Consider the following 18,001-nt stretch of genomic DNA (forward strand, 5'->3'; position numbering starts at 1 on the left):
AAAAAAAAAAGAAATAAGAAGGAAAGTATATATAAACTAGAAGATAGAGAACGATCTCTTCCGATCGACAGAAAATGATGTTTCGAATTAGGTTTGGATACGTTCCAATGTCTCGTTAACATCGTGGTAAAGTTTAGTCTGATTTATAAACGAAATCGAAAATTCTCACGCGTTTCGATGTCTCTGTGGTATATGTGTGTGCTTGAGTGCGTGTGTGCGTGCGTGTCTCTCTCTCTCTCTCTCTCTCTCTATGTACCCGTGCGCGTGTGTTATTCGACGGTCACGCGCAAGGAAACAAAAACAATCTAATTCGTTTTATATAAACAAATTTCTTACGAAATTTCAACTATAATATCAAATGGAAGAAGAAACGGGAATAGTTGTCGTGTTACGCGTTCGTTTCTCGGTAAAAAAAAAAATTTTCAAATCGAGAATACGATAGTATAAGTCAAACGTACAAGGAGAATAATAGAACAGGAATACCTACGGAAGCTGTATTTCGAATTAATCGTTACTAATAATTAGACAAAAATGTCTTTTTTCGATAATATAATATATATATATAATAAAAAAAGAGAACTACTGTATTTCTTATCGACATATTTATTTCATACCTTTTTGTATTCCATGATTCATTGGTCGTGACGTATGTGCGTGTTTTTTTTTCCTTTCCTTTTTTTTTTTCTTTTAATGCGTGCGTCAAATCAATGTGGGAAGAGGGCGGGGGTCAAACTTCATAGTGCAAAATCGTGTAACGATCAGTTACCACCTATTACCGTGTTAAGTCGATCAGCTGATCGAAGCGAAATCGAGTTGAGCCATTCTCTCTCTCTCTCGAGTGGTATCAAGTTATCACGAAACAAATATACTTAATAAACGTTTTTATATATCCATAGTACGTATATACGTATTTATATACGTATGTATATACGTATATATGTACGGTCTATATATAATATATATAGTATTGATACGTTTTAACATATACATTCGAATTAATGGGATTAAATTTTGACGGGTGTCCATTTTCTTCGTAAAGCGTCTTTCGAAAGGGATATCAGGAGTTTGCGCATTAAATTTCAGCGCAGTCGTCGTACGGTCGAATCCATTCGAAGTTTCCACGTGAATTTTATCAAACAAGGATAGATACGGATAGGTAGAAACGGAAACAGATAGATAGATAGACAGACAGATAGGTAGATAGATGGATATCTAGACAGACAGAGAGACAGACGGGCAGATAGAAAAATAGAGCAAAAGAGAGAGAGAGAGAGAGAGAAACAAGGAATCTAAGTAATGAAAATATTTCGAAAATTATTTTTTTTTTTCGATCGATCCGTATGAAAATTTTGATTCATCTGGTCAAACATTTTTTATCTTTACTTCCCATAGAGAATATATGAGAAATATAGGAAGTACGATACTCTGATATTCGGTCAATAGGTGACTCTTTGAGCGCAGACGCAACGGTTAGAGAGAGATAGGGAGATAGAGAGAGAGAGAGAGAGAGAGAGAGAGAGAGAGAGAGAAACGAGTATAAGTGTGGTGGTTCGTACGTACGTACGTACGTACGTATATAAGTACGTCGTCGTCGTCGTCGTCGTCGTCGTCGTCGTCGTCGTCGTCGTTGTCATCGTCGTCGTCGTCGTCGTCGTCGTCATCGTGGTGTCAAAGTCTTCGTCTTTATCGTTGTGTCGTGGATTCATTCGGAGTTGAAACGAACGAGGGTTTTTACGAGAGCATGGACTACTGTTACTACTGCTGTCGCTTCTGCAGACGCGCATACTGCAGCATTGCCGCATAATTTTTGTTTCGACCAAAAGAGAAAGAGTTAGAGAAACTGAAAGAGGGAGAGAAAGAGAGAGAGAGAGAAAGAGAGAGAGAAGGAAAGAGATATCAAAAAAACGTGAGCTGAATCCACCCAAAGCTGCATCGAACTTTCATTTTTTTTCTCCTCTTTTTTATTTTCTCTCGACTCGAAAGCTTATCCTCCCTATAAGGAAGACAGAGATAAAGAGATAGAGGGAGATAAATCAAGGACATTTTCAAGTTGACTTCCAGTGATTATTCTCATCGATTTCTAATCGTTTTTATTCGTCTTATTTGATAATCCTCGTCTTCGTCAACGTCGTCGTCGTCATCGTCATTGTCGTTGTGAAAGTGACAGATTCGAATATTAGAAAAGATCCGGGTGAAATTCGACGAGATAATGTGAGAAAGAGGTGTTAGATAAGATTATTCGAATTCGCAATCAATAACGGAAAAGATTATTATCGTAGTGAAAGGACGAGGCATAGGAGATATATAATAATAATAATAATCAGAATAATAATAATAATAATAATATAGTTGATATCTCGTTGTTCGGATTTGCCGTGTGACGAACGTGATCTCCAACTCGGGACAGTGGCGCCCCTCTATTGGACCGCTAGCTACGACGACGATAATCGCAGGTGTGATTTTAAGATAGTTTCTGGTGTATCCAAATTATGTATGTGTATTTCTTATCATGATATATGTATATATACAGATATTTTTATTTTTACTCTTTTCAAAGATATTCCTATCATTCTTTTTTATCTGTTCTATCAATCAATTTTATTCGATTTATCATTTATTCGTTATTAAGACGTGAGACGTGTGAGATTAGAAAAATGTGTGTGCGTGTGCGTGTGTGTGTGAGAGAAAGAGAGAACAAAAAATGAAATTAAATGAGTAATTCAATCGTATTCATTGTTTTTTTTCGCTTCGAATATGCATCGGATTCATCGTATCAAGAAACAGCTGATTGTGACGTCTGTCAACCTGACGGCCGCCATCTTGCTCTTTCTATCTCACTCCTTCTCTATCTCCTATTATACAGAGAAAGAGAGAAAGAGAGAGAAAGAGAGAGAGAGAGAGAGAGAGTAAAAGAGAAGCATCCAAGCGACACGACACGAGTCTTCACGCGCGTTCAACCGGATGACTCGTTCGTAAAGCGTGCTCTCAGCTGTATCTAGCTAGCGATTTTAAATACATACGTACACTTAAATCCCTGACGCGCTCGTGCGTTCAAACGTTTACCTTTGACCGATCGACTCTTCTCTTTTTCTTACTCTTTCTCTCTTACGTCTCATTTCTAAACGAAACATTTCTTGATTGTCCATTACTATTTCTTAATTTTATTTCTTTTTCATTTTATTTTTTTTTTTTTATTTTATTTTAAATCCCAAGATCGACCGAAAAGATTTGTAACCTTTGTATTGTAATTTTTTAATCTGAAAAAAAAAGAAAAAGATAAAAAAAATATGATAGCCTATAAAAGTTTCGGAAAAAAGCGTAATCGATTTATAAAATGTAAACTGAAAGATACTTTTGACCTACTCTGCATAACGATTTGTTAATTATTTAATTTATTGTTGTTATTTAATTTGTATGAACGAGAATATCGAAAGATAATACATTTGATTTTTTCGTAATTGTTCTATCGCAATTATATAAATTTTTTCGTTACGTTGGTAAGATAATTATAATAGTAATAATAATTTTTTCTTTTTTCTTTCTTTCTTTTTTTTTTCTTCGTCGAATAAATGACGTATTATAAACGTAATATAAATTCTATCCTTGTAGAATAAATATAGAATATCGAACGACGTAAGAGTGATCGGATAAATGGTAGTTTTAGTTTTAGATACGGAAAAATTCGATGGGTAAATAAAAATCACGTTTCAAACGTTCCTTTTGCCGTAATAATAATTATATCGAGAAAAAAAGATTAACGAAAGAAAAAAAAAAATTCTTTTTTTTTTTAAGTAAGAAAAAGAAATTCTCGTTTATTATTAGACTGTCGAATTAGATTTGCATTTTGATATCTTTGTTTCAGACCTCGCGGCGGCGTTGGATCGGAGCATCCGCAGAGTAGCGACAGCGATGATTCCACCGCGACGCACAGCCAAAATCAGGGTCAAGGTTACGGGCATGGACATTCTCATGGACAGTTCGACTCTTATACCGTGCCCAAAGTCCAAGTGTCGGGACCACCGAACCCTTCTGAATCCTCCTCCGTCGTCAATGGGCAAGTTTCGTTCTAGTATCATATTTTTATTTCGTAAATATTTTTGTGTTTTCGATGGGCACACTCGTGTCCAATCTATCAAATTTATCTCCGGATTTTTATATTCTTTTTATCTAAGAGATAATGATATATATATATATATATATATATATATATCTTGATGTCAAGGTCGTTAATATACGAGGAAAATTTTCATCCATTTTCCTTCGAAGTTAACATTCTAGGATCGTTTAATCTAACTTTATCTAACTTGATCATAAGGAAGAATGATATGAGACTTAACGTTAGCCGAAAATCGAGGTGACTAAAGCTCGTAAGATTAATAGCTGACGACGGAAGAAGTTGGAAGATAAACTCTTTTGGCTCGTAAAGAAGTATGAGAAAATTGATGAGACTCGACGACGAGCAGTCTCTCTCTCTCTCTCTCTCTCTCTTCCTCTTCCTCTCTCTCTCTCTCTCTCTCTCTCTCTCTCTCTCTCTCTCTCTCTCTGTGTGTCTGTCTTTAACAAGAAAATGTACTCTCTACTTTGGATTAGAAACGATTCTTGGGTCTATGACAATTGGCTAAGAGATTAGCCTCGACCTACGAATATACTTTTTAAATTCCTAAGGTATCTTTTAAGCTCTATCGACGAATTGTTAGAGGAATTGAAGAAGGAAAAAGAGGAAAAGGAGGACGAGGAGGAAGAGAGAGGGGACGGGAGGAAGAACATTCGTTTCGTTCGTTCGTTCGTTCGTTCGTTCGTTCGTTCGTTCGTTCGTTCAACACGCGAGACCCGATAACGATATTTCAGCACGCTTCTTATCGTTTTCCTCCCACAAATTGATTACTTTACTTCGAAACGTCGTTGCTCGCGTTTCGTGACTTTATTTTTTCTTTTCTCCTTTTTTTTTTTTTGACTTCTTCTTTAAGTAATCCCTCGAGTTTGTGCCCGGAAGTATACACACACACATATATATATATATATAAGTGAGAGAAAGGGAGGGAGAGGGGACGAAGGAAATCATATTTATGAGACCGATCATTAGAATCGATGATCTCAGTGAAAATCATCTTAGAAATGACGAATTCAAAATATCCCTCATCTGGCGAACAGCTGATCGTTAACATCGATAATCAGCTGGAATCCTGTTCAAAGTTTGTTCGTGTTACACGTTATTTCAAGACGAATTTTTACAAAAGTCATGATATCATTTTCGGTTACATCAAGCAAAAGAATTCTGTAATATCGTGTATTTATCATCGTCGTGACGATCGTCGGCTCGTCGTAAATCGTGATCTCACATCGGTCAAAGTTCGTCGGTAAGTATATATGTATGTAACTTTTAATAGATGCGTCTTATTCCTCTCATTCTTATTTTCGATAGATTGAAAGATAGCTTATGTCGATTATTTTATTATTTCGATCGATCTTATAATCGTCCCTTTTTTTCTCAATACTCTGATCGATAATATCATTTTGAAACATGGTATTTCATCGTGTCTAATAGCGCGTTATGCGTTACGTTGTCGCGAACAATTAAATTCCATGATATTTTTAAATGTAATCATACTTGCAATAAAGAGTACAGTTTTTAACTGCTTCTATAATGGCCTAACGTTTTGATAATAATAAAAAAAAAAAAAAAAAAAAAAAAAAAAAAAAAAAAGAAAAAAGTAAAAACGAAAAACGGCAAAAAAGGAACGATTCACACAGACAAATTTTATGAGAGTCAAAACAAAAGTTTCTTAGAGTACAATTCAATCCGTGTACGTAGTCTATACGTTTTCTACCTTAAAAATAATACGATTTCCATCTCATTCGCTAGTCAGTCTATATTGATTATTTTTAGATCATTTTCAAGGCCAATCTCCGTACATTAATCCGATAGCAATCTTCTCGTAGGAATTTTTGCTTCGCAATATCGTTTATTTCTTTAACACATTGTAAGTAAGAACATACACTTAGCTATATACACGCACACATACACACACATATATATACGTATTATATACGTGTGTGTGTGTGTATATATATATACATACATACATACATACATACATACATATATATATATATATACGCGAAAAAGTAAATAAAGTCTGAAATGTTATTTCTTTTTTTTTCCTTTTTTTTTCGACGGTATAGCGATAACAAATTTGCGTTCTAATCAAACGCTTAGTCACAGGTGTTCTGTTAAGTGTCTTTGATTCTTATCGATCACGATTTCGATTCGAAACGATAATGATTATATTAGAGATCACTTTCGATTTATGTGAATAGATATGTATAGTCAATGAAAATTGTAATAACAATCAAATAGTTAAGACTCTATATGTTTATCGACATAGGATTTTTCGACCTAAGAAAAGGATCTAACGTTTTAGTTATAGACATTGTAATAAGAAACTTTTTAACCGGTTCGTGTTTTATTTTCTCATCGTTCTTGGGACGAATTCATCACCGTCAATTTGTTACGACAGCTACGATCTATCAACCTATGTATTATATACATCTAACTAAACTACAGAAGATAGTCTAAAAGTTGTTAGGCGGGTCAAAAGCTCTTGACCGATTTAAAAAAATCAATTACACTCTTTTTCGAAACTTTTTAGATTAACTTTTTTCTCGCTTCTTTTTTCTAATCCCAAAACCATTAAAAAGCTAATTAAAAAACTAATAAATTTTGAAACACAATAGTCGATTTTTTTATACAAACACAGTAATAATTTTTAACAAACTTTTGATCCATCTAAAAACCTTTTTTTTTTATCTATCCTTTATTTATTTATTGGAATATGTATGTACCTATCTATAATGTGACGAATTATTAATTATTTTTATTACGAATTGAAGAATTAATTATTACAAGAAATGAGAATGAATGGCTGAAAAAAAAGACGCGTGTCAATAGTGGTATACACAATTAGATCGTTCATTCATAGTTTTCTTCTTATTCTTCTTTCATTACGTAATGAACTTTTTTAGGTTTCGTAGGAAATCCATGTATGTGTATGTGTGTGTGTCACGTTTACTAGAATCGCGTAAAATTAACTGGGACATCCGTATCGTTATAGGATTTTCCATTCCTATTTCTCATCGTTTTCGTTCTTTTTTTTTCTTCTTTTTTTCTTTCTCTCTCTCTCTCTCTCTTTCTTCATTTCTCGTTTACCTAGCACATGAACAATAACGTTCTAAGGTTTCCAACGGTATACATAAGCTTTTGATATTAAGGTTAATCTCTTTGATCTAGTTTTACTCATACTTCACTTGTGTTCAATGAAGTTTTCTTTTACTACTGATAAGAAGATGCTCGATTAGTGTGATACGTTAAATGGATTTAATAATCGTTCTATAGAAAATTTCCAATTTTTTAATCTATGTACATAGATGATTATACGTCAAGAAGAACGTCGTACTATTTTATATTTTATACGATTAATTTTAGAAAAAATATCTTTTCAATATTTTCTGAAATATACTGAAATATACTGATCTTTTCCTTTTCGTTCTTTTCTTAATCCGCTAGTATACAAAAATCACTAAGCATGGGTTAAAAGTTTCTTTAAAATTGATTAATTTTTTGCGGGTCTTCTTATTTTTTTCTTTTCTTGTCGAATTTGCTTTTTATCTTTCATATTGTAAAACTAAGAATATTTTTTATGCAAATATTATCTTTATAATCCTATAAAAATTCTATGCAAGAATATAGTACAATATATATATATATATATATATACCTATACAAAATAGTTCTAAAAAAAAGATTTAGAATATTTTTGTTTGATCCAAAAAAAAAAATAAAGAAAATGGAATAATAATAAATAGATAAATAAATCAATTTCGGAGAAGTTTACGAATACTTTCGTCATGGACTGTACCGATATATCTTTAAAACTCAGTAAAAAGAAACAACAAAAAAATTATTAAATATCGTTCACTTGTTTGGTAACACCGATAAGATAATACAATATACTTATAGAGACATATTACAACATTCAGTGTTGACGATCTTTCATATACATATGTCCCTCTCGTCGAAAGAATCTTATGTAAATAGTTGAAGAAATATCAATTTAAAATGTCCCATTTAATTCGCGTTTTTTCTCTCATCTATAAAATATGATACAAATAATATACTTATTATATAATATAATATTTTACAAATTTAGTGAAGAATTAAAAAGGAAAAAAAAAATTCAAGAAGAAAAAAAACTAAAAGAAACAGAAGTAAAGATAAAAATGTATAAAAATATCTTTACTTATTCTTACGATTATTCGCTAATATGTTCATCATAATTTTTTTCCTTATGTACGATTTGCATTTACCATTATTATTTATTCACTTAATTTGTTCATTTTCAATTTGTTTTTCCTTTTTTTTTTTTAATATTTCAATAGTTTTTGATATTTGCAACAGTTTCGACCGTAAAACTCTATAAATCAAGGGAAGATTGTAATAACAATGAACGTTTCTAAGAAAATTTCATATCACGATATTTATCATTCGAAGTTAACATACACTGGTTGGTACACGCTCTTGAATAAGGAATTTTTATCTCTAATGATTTACGATTGTTAGAAAAGGGGGTCACGTGACTTGATTAAGCATATACGTATATATCAATAATTGTCACGAGAGAATCGCGAATGGATTTTTTTTCCTCCTCAGCGTCTGCTACTTCTTTCTTTTTTTTTTTTTTTTTTTTTTTGAATTGTTCTTTTTGTTGGCTATTAATATCATTGGATATAGTATTTTCTTTTGAGGATTGCTTTTGCTCGTCGCGATCGTAGTTGCGTTTTTAAATTTTACGACATCCTGCTTCGGAAACTAAGTCAAAGTATAACCGATATGAGAGTGAAAGAAAAAGAGAGAAAAACAAAGGAATTAGATAGATAATTATATCTATGAATTGGTCGATTTGATAACAGATTGTATAATTGTTGTTATATAGTAATGCGTTTGTTAATCATAAAATGAAATTTTAATCATTGTTAAAAAAATAGATTTGACAAATTCGATCGATGCGTTTGATCCGTTCGATAATCTATTTATCTATTTATCTATTTGATAATAAATTGTATAATTATGTTAGATCATAGGAAAAAGAGAATCAGTAAAGAGAGGTTTTTTTTTCCAGAAATCTAATCAATGCGAAACACGATAGGAAGCCAATCTCGCGTGATGTAAATCTTCTAACATGAGTGTCGAGCGAGGCTTCCATGGGATCGCTTTATCTGTCGGATTAATTGCTATTACATATCTCGTAGTCCCTCTTTCATTTCGTTTTGATACTACGTAATAAGATGATCTTTTGGATCTACAGAGATAGGGTCTTTCATGATATATATATATATGTATATATACATATGTATATACAGAAGTGAAACTGGAATTCATATATAAAAAGTTTATTATACAATTAATATATAATGTATGTATATATTTACATATATATATATATATATATAAATATATGAGAAAAATTTCAAACTGTAAAATTGCAGAATCAGAGACTTTTTTTGCAATCTTAAAAAGAAAAAAACACGCATCCTGTATATCGTATATCATTCAATGGGACATTATGTCTTTTACTTGATAGGATATATCTATTTATGTTTGTGATTATGTGAGGTAGATATGTTTTTCTTGTAATAATTATTCATATTGCAACATCGTCTGATAAAAATATCGATAGATACAATTTTATATTCTATGATAATCTATGTATTTATTTTTATGTTTGTATGCGCATATATGACTGTGTAGAAAAACTGGTAATAACTAGCCTTGTTTGAAAAAAAAAAGAAAAAGAATCGAGATCTTCAACGACGTTTTCGACGTATATCGAATGATACGAAGATTTTTTTTTCTAGTTTCTTATCGAAGTAAACACGACGCGAAGAAATAATGTATAATGTAAAAGTTTCGGAAGCAATGGGGTCAACTTTTTTTATTATTTTTTATTATCATCTGACATACGTAAAAGAATTTTTCTTTTTCCTTTTTTTTTTTTTTTTTTTTTACCTTGGTTTTTCCTTTTCTTTTTTCCCAATACTCGATTTCATTGCAAAAAACCAATATGCGGAAAAAACCAATTTCTAATGGAATTATTTTTTTTTCGAACGATTTATATTTTCATCTTTCATTGCGATCATTAATATTAATATTGGTTGACATAGTAGTTTATATTAAAATTAATTTGTAGACGTTAGTGTTAATTCCGTATTAATTTTTTTTTTTATGACTAATCGTTAGGATAATAAATAATAAAAATAATGTTCAGATGATAAATATCCGTACTAAGAAAGTCTTGAAGGATGATTAAAGTTCATTTTAAAATGTCGATCTATTTGTATAAGCAACGATATTTATAATGGCTAACTAATTATATTAAAGGAAACGATAAGATATGAAGTTTAAGTATTGAAAGGATGATAAAGGATTAGAAGGGTACGGTTTATATAACATCGATGTAAATTACTTCTATCCCTTATTATACTTAAGTACTAAGTAGCGTCATAAATTAAAAATTTGATGGTTTAAAACGTTCTATTTTCGTCTAAGAACTCCAAGATATACATTGATCGTATTTGTTTTTGCACAGATTGGAGGGAGAGAATCAAAATTTTTTAGATGAGGTCAAAAGATCTAAGATGATTTAAAAAGAAAAAAAAAATAAATAAATTACTCTCTTTTACGAAACTTCTTCTTAGATTTTCTTTTTTTTTTTTTTTATCAATTATAAAACTACAAGCTAGATTCGTAGGATTAGATAATTGTAAAGATTAATTAAAAAAATCTAGAAGAAGAGTGATCGATTTTTAAAAGTAATTTAGAAACTTTTATATTTATCCTGTATTTATCTCTTGGATCGTAAAAGAATTTCATTTAACCAAATAAGAAATTTGATTAGAAATAACTTGGTAAGTTTTCGATTTAATTTCTTAAGCGTTTTCATATGTAATTATAATAGGATTTTTACTGGAAATATTTCGACGTTCTTAACAGATCTGAGACATTGATTTCATGTAAAAAAAAAAAAAAGAAAGAAATTTTAATTTACAAACAAACAAAAAATAACAATAAAAATTTCTTATCGAAAGTTCATTGAAAATCTATTTGTATGCATTCTCAATCTAATCATCTAAGCGTTAACGTAGCAACAACATTCCTGGTATAAAAAATATTTGAATAGATTTATTTACTTAGCATAGATCTAATCTATATACATCTAATCTAAACGATTATAATGGAAACAATTATAAAGCTATTATGTACATTTTCCGATCTAATCATTTATAAGTTTGAACATAGTAAAAGTATTTTTAGTATGCAAATATCAAAACATTGCAACAGATCTGTCTAGACGTTGGCCCAATATACATACATATATATATATATATATATATATATATATATATAAAATTAAAAATAGATTTAATCTTTCTAAACTTCAACTATTATGTACATACAAATTTAATATGTCACATATTTAAAATACACACACATATATTTTTAACGTAATAATATTAATGCCAAAGTTAGATACATATTTGATATTCGAAATTTTAAACTCTAACTAAAACACAATGCGCATATACATCGATTTATTTATATTTAACTTAGGAAGGGCAAGGCCAACGCATTAGACACAGATGTAATCTTTCAAATTCCTAACTAAAATTCTTATTGAAATCTCTTAAACGCGTGTAGATAATAATACTGACATTTAATCTATTAATATCGAGGCCGATAGGTCTTTTAAATTTCTATTAAAATTCTCATAAAAATACAATAAAAAAGGAAGAAAAGTTTATGGATTAAAAGACGAATAAACTTGGGAAGAGAATGATGAAAAAAAAAAGGAAAAAAAAAAAAAAGAAAAAAGAAAAAAAAAAACAGATTATTGGATTGAATTTTTTTAAATGTCATATTAAAATACTCATAAAAATTATTCAAAAGGCATATGTATAATTAGGGTATTAATCTACGAAGGACAAAGTCAAAATTTCTTTCTTTTAACGTTTCTCTTTATTTTTATTTTTTTTTTTTTTTTTTTTGACAAAGATAAAGAATTTCCGTATATACCAAAGGCGATAGAGAAAACGCATGCGTGTCTTCTTCTTCTGATTTCTCTTAGTGAAGAAAAATCAAAGAAAGACAGAGACAGAGACAGAGACAAAGAGAGAGAGAGAGAGAGAGAGAAAGAAAGAAAGAAAGAAAGAGAGAGAGAGAGAGAGAGAGAGAGAGAGAAAAAGAGAGAAGAAGAAATAGAATGAGAAGGAGAAGGGATATGATATTAGAAATGGTGGGAGAATGAAACGACGTGGTGGGAGTTAGAAGGAAGGCGGTATAGGCAAAAACAAGAAGAGGAAAGGGAAGGTATCGAGCGAGTACCGAGTAACAGACTCGACTCGAGGCGATTTGACGGGAGGACGCGGAGAGGAACGGACCGTGTGCGGAGCGTGGTGCGGAGCCAGGAACAAAACGGAACGAGACGGGAACGGGAACGGGAACGGGAACGGGAACGGGTACGGGTACGCGGCAGTATCGTAGAGAAGACACGCTACGATCGCGTCGTCCGTTTCCTGTGTGACCGTTCTCTATTTCTTAATTTCTTTTTAATTTTTGATTTTGTTTCCTTACTTCAATTCCTATCGAAATCTCTTTTTTCTTTTTCATCCTTTTTGTTTTCATTATTTTCTTGAAAAATAATTCGTCAAAAAAGAAAAGGAGTATAGATATATGTATACGTACGCATGCACGTATGTATGTACGTACGTATATACATATATGAAAGTTTTAAAAAGATCACAGTGATAATAAGAAACCGAATTAATATCGTTACTATCTCGATACTTTTCTTCTTATATTTATATATTTGATTACATTGATTGTTGACACATTATTATTATTATTATTATTATTATTATTATTGCCGTCTCCTTGCTCGTATAACAGAACCGAGCTAGTGCGTGACCGGCATCAAGTTAATTTCGGATATATTCCTAAGGGAAGTTTTAGATCGTTACGTAGCGACCACCACCAAGATCGATCGATACGCGAAGGGCATCGGCCGAAGCCGCGTTGTATACATACGTACACACATACATATATATATATATATATATATATATATATATACAAACATACGTACATACAGTCACACTTACATAAATACTTAGTTAGGGTAAGGTCAGAGAAAAGAATGAAAAAGAAAGAGAGAGAAACCAAACGAAGTGGTTGAAGTCTGATCAGGAAGAAGGAAGAAGAAGAAAGAAGATAAAAAAAAAGGAAGGAAGGAAGGAAGGAAGGAAGAAAAGGATCGATCGATCTGGTACACGCGACAACGTTTTCCTCGTTACGTATCGACTCGTATTTTTCCCCCTTTTGTCCTGGTCGGCTTGGCAACCACCCTTACTGCTGATATACCTCGGTTAAGCGTCGTCGCCATCAACGACGGCAAAGACAACGATAACGACTACAACGACGACTACAACGACGACTACGACGATTAGGATTTCGTCGGTTTTCTTCGAAAGGAACAGACGAATTTGATCGTTATATTATTCATCCTTCGAACTTCGTCGAATTCAAAATTGATTAATACGAAAGTGTTGTGTGTTGTGTGTAAAAAGATTCAGTGCCTTCACCGATGTGTCCTTATCGATTAAGAAGAGAGAACCGTCCGATCGATCGTTGAAAGATCGATCGATCGATCGATCCTTGATTAAATATTTCGGCTTAAGGAGAGAGGCTTTAATCTTTTCTTTTTCTTTTTTTTTTTTCGTTGTTCGTTCGTTCGTTCGTTCGTTCGTTCGTTCGTTCGTTTTTTCTCTTTCTTTTCCTTTTTCTATTTCGGTCATCTAATCCGTGAAAAGACATTTTTTTTTTCGAGAGGATTATTATCGATTTAGAAAGACAAGTTTTCTAACACTTCCGAAAGAAGAAGCTCTCGGTAAGAAGCGAGGGCAGATGAATGGGAGAAGAGACGATTACAACGAAAGAACCTATAATGCTTTGCTTCGTGCAAGGTTTTACGGGGCGGGAGGATTCAAAATTACGTCGATCTAAAAGGTAAAAGTTTGTTCTTTTTGTTTCCTTTAAGATTTCTTTTTCGTTATTCGTAAAAGCTAATAACGATCTTTATTCGTTAGAATTGTATATTTCTTTTTCGAATTGATACAAGAGATACTTATGTATTCGTTGATTAGGTCAAAATTTTATTTTCACATCGAATATTAATAAATATATGTAAGAAGAGCAAGATATAGTTATCATACTATAATAATTTAGTATAATAATTATATTATATAGTTTCATTTTAATCATTGCTACAATCTTACGTATCACGAAATAATTAATTAATTTAATTATAAAATAAAAATTGCAATACTTTTATTTTGATAGAAATAATGAATTACACCGATGTGATTAATCATAATGATCATCGTTATCATCATTAACGTCATTATTTTTATTATTAGAAATTTTGCTCTAGATTTTGTTTGTATCGTCGATTAAAAAGAGACACGCGCTTCTCAAAGCGAAAAGTAGGGGAAGTGAATGCGCCATAAAGAAGGTCGTAGCACGTGCTTTATCGCATTGTCGAATAAGAGAGAGATTCGATGAGCGACTCGCTTTCAAGCTACGAACCGCTTCGTGTCCGGTCGCGTGTTTTCTTATTTGGGTCACAGACTCTAGTTTAGAGATGTAACTAGTACGAACATATGGTGATACGGAGAGATCATTGGAATCCATCTTGTTATTTGACATTCCCGCCTTATTTTCCAACGGGATAATATCCTTCGAAAAAAATGCATCTTTCCTTTTCTTTTCTTTTCTTTTTTTCTTTTTTTTTTTTTTCCCTAAGTTTTTACGCATGGGATCTTTCGTTGTCATCGCAGAAATTTTCAAACACAATGAGTAATCGATAAGGATTTTAATTGATTGATTAAATGATCTTTTTTTCTCTTTTCTTTTTTCTTCTTCTTCGAATCGTAAAATTTTATTAGGTGTAATTTAATTAGATAGAAAAAGTATACTTCGAATTCGTACGATTTTAGTTATTCTAGTCTCAATGTTATTGTTGTTATTATCGAGTCCACGTGTGCCAGCAATTTTCTTTGTTCTTTTGTCAGCCAATAGACTCGCTCGAGTTTAGATCTGACTAATGCTCGAATTTGAGAAGGAACTTGAAAGAAGAAGAAGAGGTAGAAAAAGAAGAAATTCTCAAATACCTATTCTATCAATTAAGTTTCTTTGTATCTTTTCGATGGATCAATTTAGAGGAGAATAATTTTTATTTCATACTTTCATTCTTTTTCATATTTGAAATATTTCATTTATTATCAATTTCTGTCGTATGTAGAAAAATATCTTTATATTTTTCTAATAACTTATAAAACGGATTATCTAATTTTATGATCATAAATAATAACTATAGATATTAAAATTTTTCATTTTGTCTTAGCTTTTAGCTTCGATCCGAACGTTTTTAATGATACGTAAAAGATATATAACACGCAAGAAAAATTCATTGTCGACAAATGTCATTGATAATGCATAATACGTCATTATTCGATGAACGAGTCTCTCATTAAAAATTTTCCATTCTATTCGTACAACATGCAAAGATGTTACATACATATTATATCGCTTCTATATTATTATTCCTTTTATCCTTTAATTATAAAAATTTTTAACCAGCTACTATCGCGTTTGCATATAACTACGAATTGACCTCAGATTCAATGACTTATAATCGAGTCGATTATTATGAAGATGTACTAAGTCATATTTTTTGTTTTGATATATTTTTCTTTTTTTTTTTTTTTTTTTTTTGACATGTGAATTAGAATTGTTTAAAAAGTTATTCTTCTCTAGTTGACAAGCTCACAAAAAAAAAAATATAGATGAGCACAAAATATGTTTCAAAAAGAAAAAAAAAATATATATATATATATGTATGTATTGAGATGTAATCTGTAATTTAATAGTTTTAAGAATAAGCAAGAAAAATCTCTAGAATTTATATTATTTGTATCATCTTCGTTTAACGTTCTACCAAAAATAAAACGTCGAGTATACGAGTCTAAGATAATAATCAAGTTGACCCGGGATTACAACGAATGAAGAGAATAAGTATGTGCGAGCATTCAAATCATTTAAAATCCTCGAATCAATAACGACTCGTTCTCGAAAGGATACACTTCGAGTCTGTTAAATCAATGACGACGATTAAATTTTCAAGTTGGACATTTATATTTTGATAATTTTCAATATTACTTTCTGGCTAATAGTATGGAAATTAATTTCAGATTTTAGCAATCTATATCTTTTTCAGATCATCTCAGATCATATTAAATCATAAAATTACCATAGTGGTTCTTAATCTATAAAAAAAAAAAAAAAAAAAGGAAACCATGTACGTACGAATCGAATATTTATCGTAAAATTGCAATTAACGATTGCCGCAAATAAATTGATATAATTAATCGAATAGTTATTTTTATCGTAACTTTTTTTTTTTTTTTTTTTTTTTATATAAAAATTCTTCTAGGATTCCATGAAATTTCTTTATCGAATAGAATTTATATCACTGAAGGAATATATGAGTACATGTTGCAAATAAGATAGATAAGTACTCCTTTACGTAGCGCATACATCGTTGCACTTTTTATATCCTATATAAAAGTACAAACACACGCATACACACTCGTGTTTTATCACGTGAAAGTACGAGATAAGAGATGTAAGAATATCTTCATTTAACGTCGAACGAAATATCTAACATTTTCCTCTTGATACTATACCATGAATCGTACTTATATATTTCAATTATAAACATAGAAAATTGTATTAATATTTGAGTTATAAAAATAGAAACTAATTGGAGAAACAAACGAAAGAAAATTACATTTAATACGGGACAAAAGTTTACGACATCATACTGTACCATGAATCCTACGTGCATACATATTTACATAAATTAAAAAAAAGAGGGATGATAGATATAGATCAAAAAAAAAAAAAAAGAAAAAAAAGAAAAGAAAAAAAAGGAAAAGAAATAGAAAAAAGCAGACGAAAAAACGATACGAATTTTTTCCTTTTATTTTTCTTTTCCACGCTCTCGAAGATTATTATAATGTCCTAATTTCGTACCAAAGAAAAAAAAAAAAAAAAAAAAAAAAAAAAAAGAAAGAAAGAAAGGAAGAGAGAAAGAGAGGAAGAAAAAAATAAGAAAAAAAAAAAAGAGAAAGAGAACTATTCAATAGAGATAGAGAACGAACGGAGTATCGTAATTAATTAATGGTGGTTAGAGATATAACGACTTTCGTTAGTGATGATAAAATATCATTTCAATGCGTTTAGAGATGGTTTCCAGTGGCGTATTTGTCGGGAGAGTAGCGATGGACGATTTAATGAGCGACCGTTTGAGGCAGAAGTACCGCTAAACTCGCTTCTACGACGGCGGTCGGGGGAAGGCCGTCTTTTAGAACATCGACCTCGCGAACAGCAAGTCGTGGAAGTCATGGCAGCTGCCGCCCCTTCGTTGCCTTGCCACTTGCTCTCTCTCTCTCTCTCTCTCTCTCTCTTTCTTTCTTTCTTTCTCTTTCTTTCTTTCTCTCCCTCTTTCTCTGTCTTTTTCTCTTTCTTTCGTTCGTATGAGTTATTCAGCGTACATACCGTGTTAAAGTATAATACGATCGACGTAACTCCCGTTCTCTTTCTTCTCGATTCGAGTTATACGAAAAGTTCCTAGCTCGAGAGTTAAAAGTTCCTAGGTATCGAGATACGAGGAACCGTTTCAAAACGATTCCCGGTATTTCTTTCCGTTTCTATTTTTTTTTTTTTTTTTTGACGTATTTTAACATGAAAAATACGTCAAATGGAAGGAGAAAAAAAATTTCACGAAGTAAGTTCCCCTCCTTCGACGGGGGATCTTTTTTTCTCTTTTTT

General features: G+C 31.3%; 1 protein-coding gene across 4 annotated transcripts in view; it reads left to right on the plus strand.

Moving 5' to 3' along the window:
- Positions 1-18,001, plus strand: part of LOC122634755 (GRAM domain-containing protein 2A-like) — a 40,060-nt gene that overhangs the window by 7,527 nt on the left and 14,532 nt on the right. For 3 of the 4 annotated variants that reach the window (XM_043824027.1, XM_043824025.1, XM_043824028.1), the window contains exon 3: positions 3,863-4,054. In XM_043824027.1, coding sequence (XP_043679962.1) covers positions 3,863-4,054 — 192 coding nt within the window. Of the gene's footprint in view, positions 1-3,862; positions 4,055-5,060; positions 5,358-18,001 lie in introns of those variants that run through there. The other variant, XM_043824029.1, reaches the window with a different exon arrangement.

This window comes from Vespula pensylvanica, chromosome 15 (genome assembly GCF_014466175.1).
Source record: "Vespula pensylvanica isolate Volc-1 chromosome 15, ASM1446617v1, whole genome shotgun sequence".
Lineage (NCBI taxonomy): Eukaryota > Metazoa > Arthropoda > Insecta > Hymenoptera > Vespidae > Vespula > Vespula pensylvanica.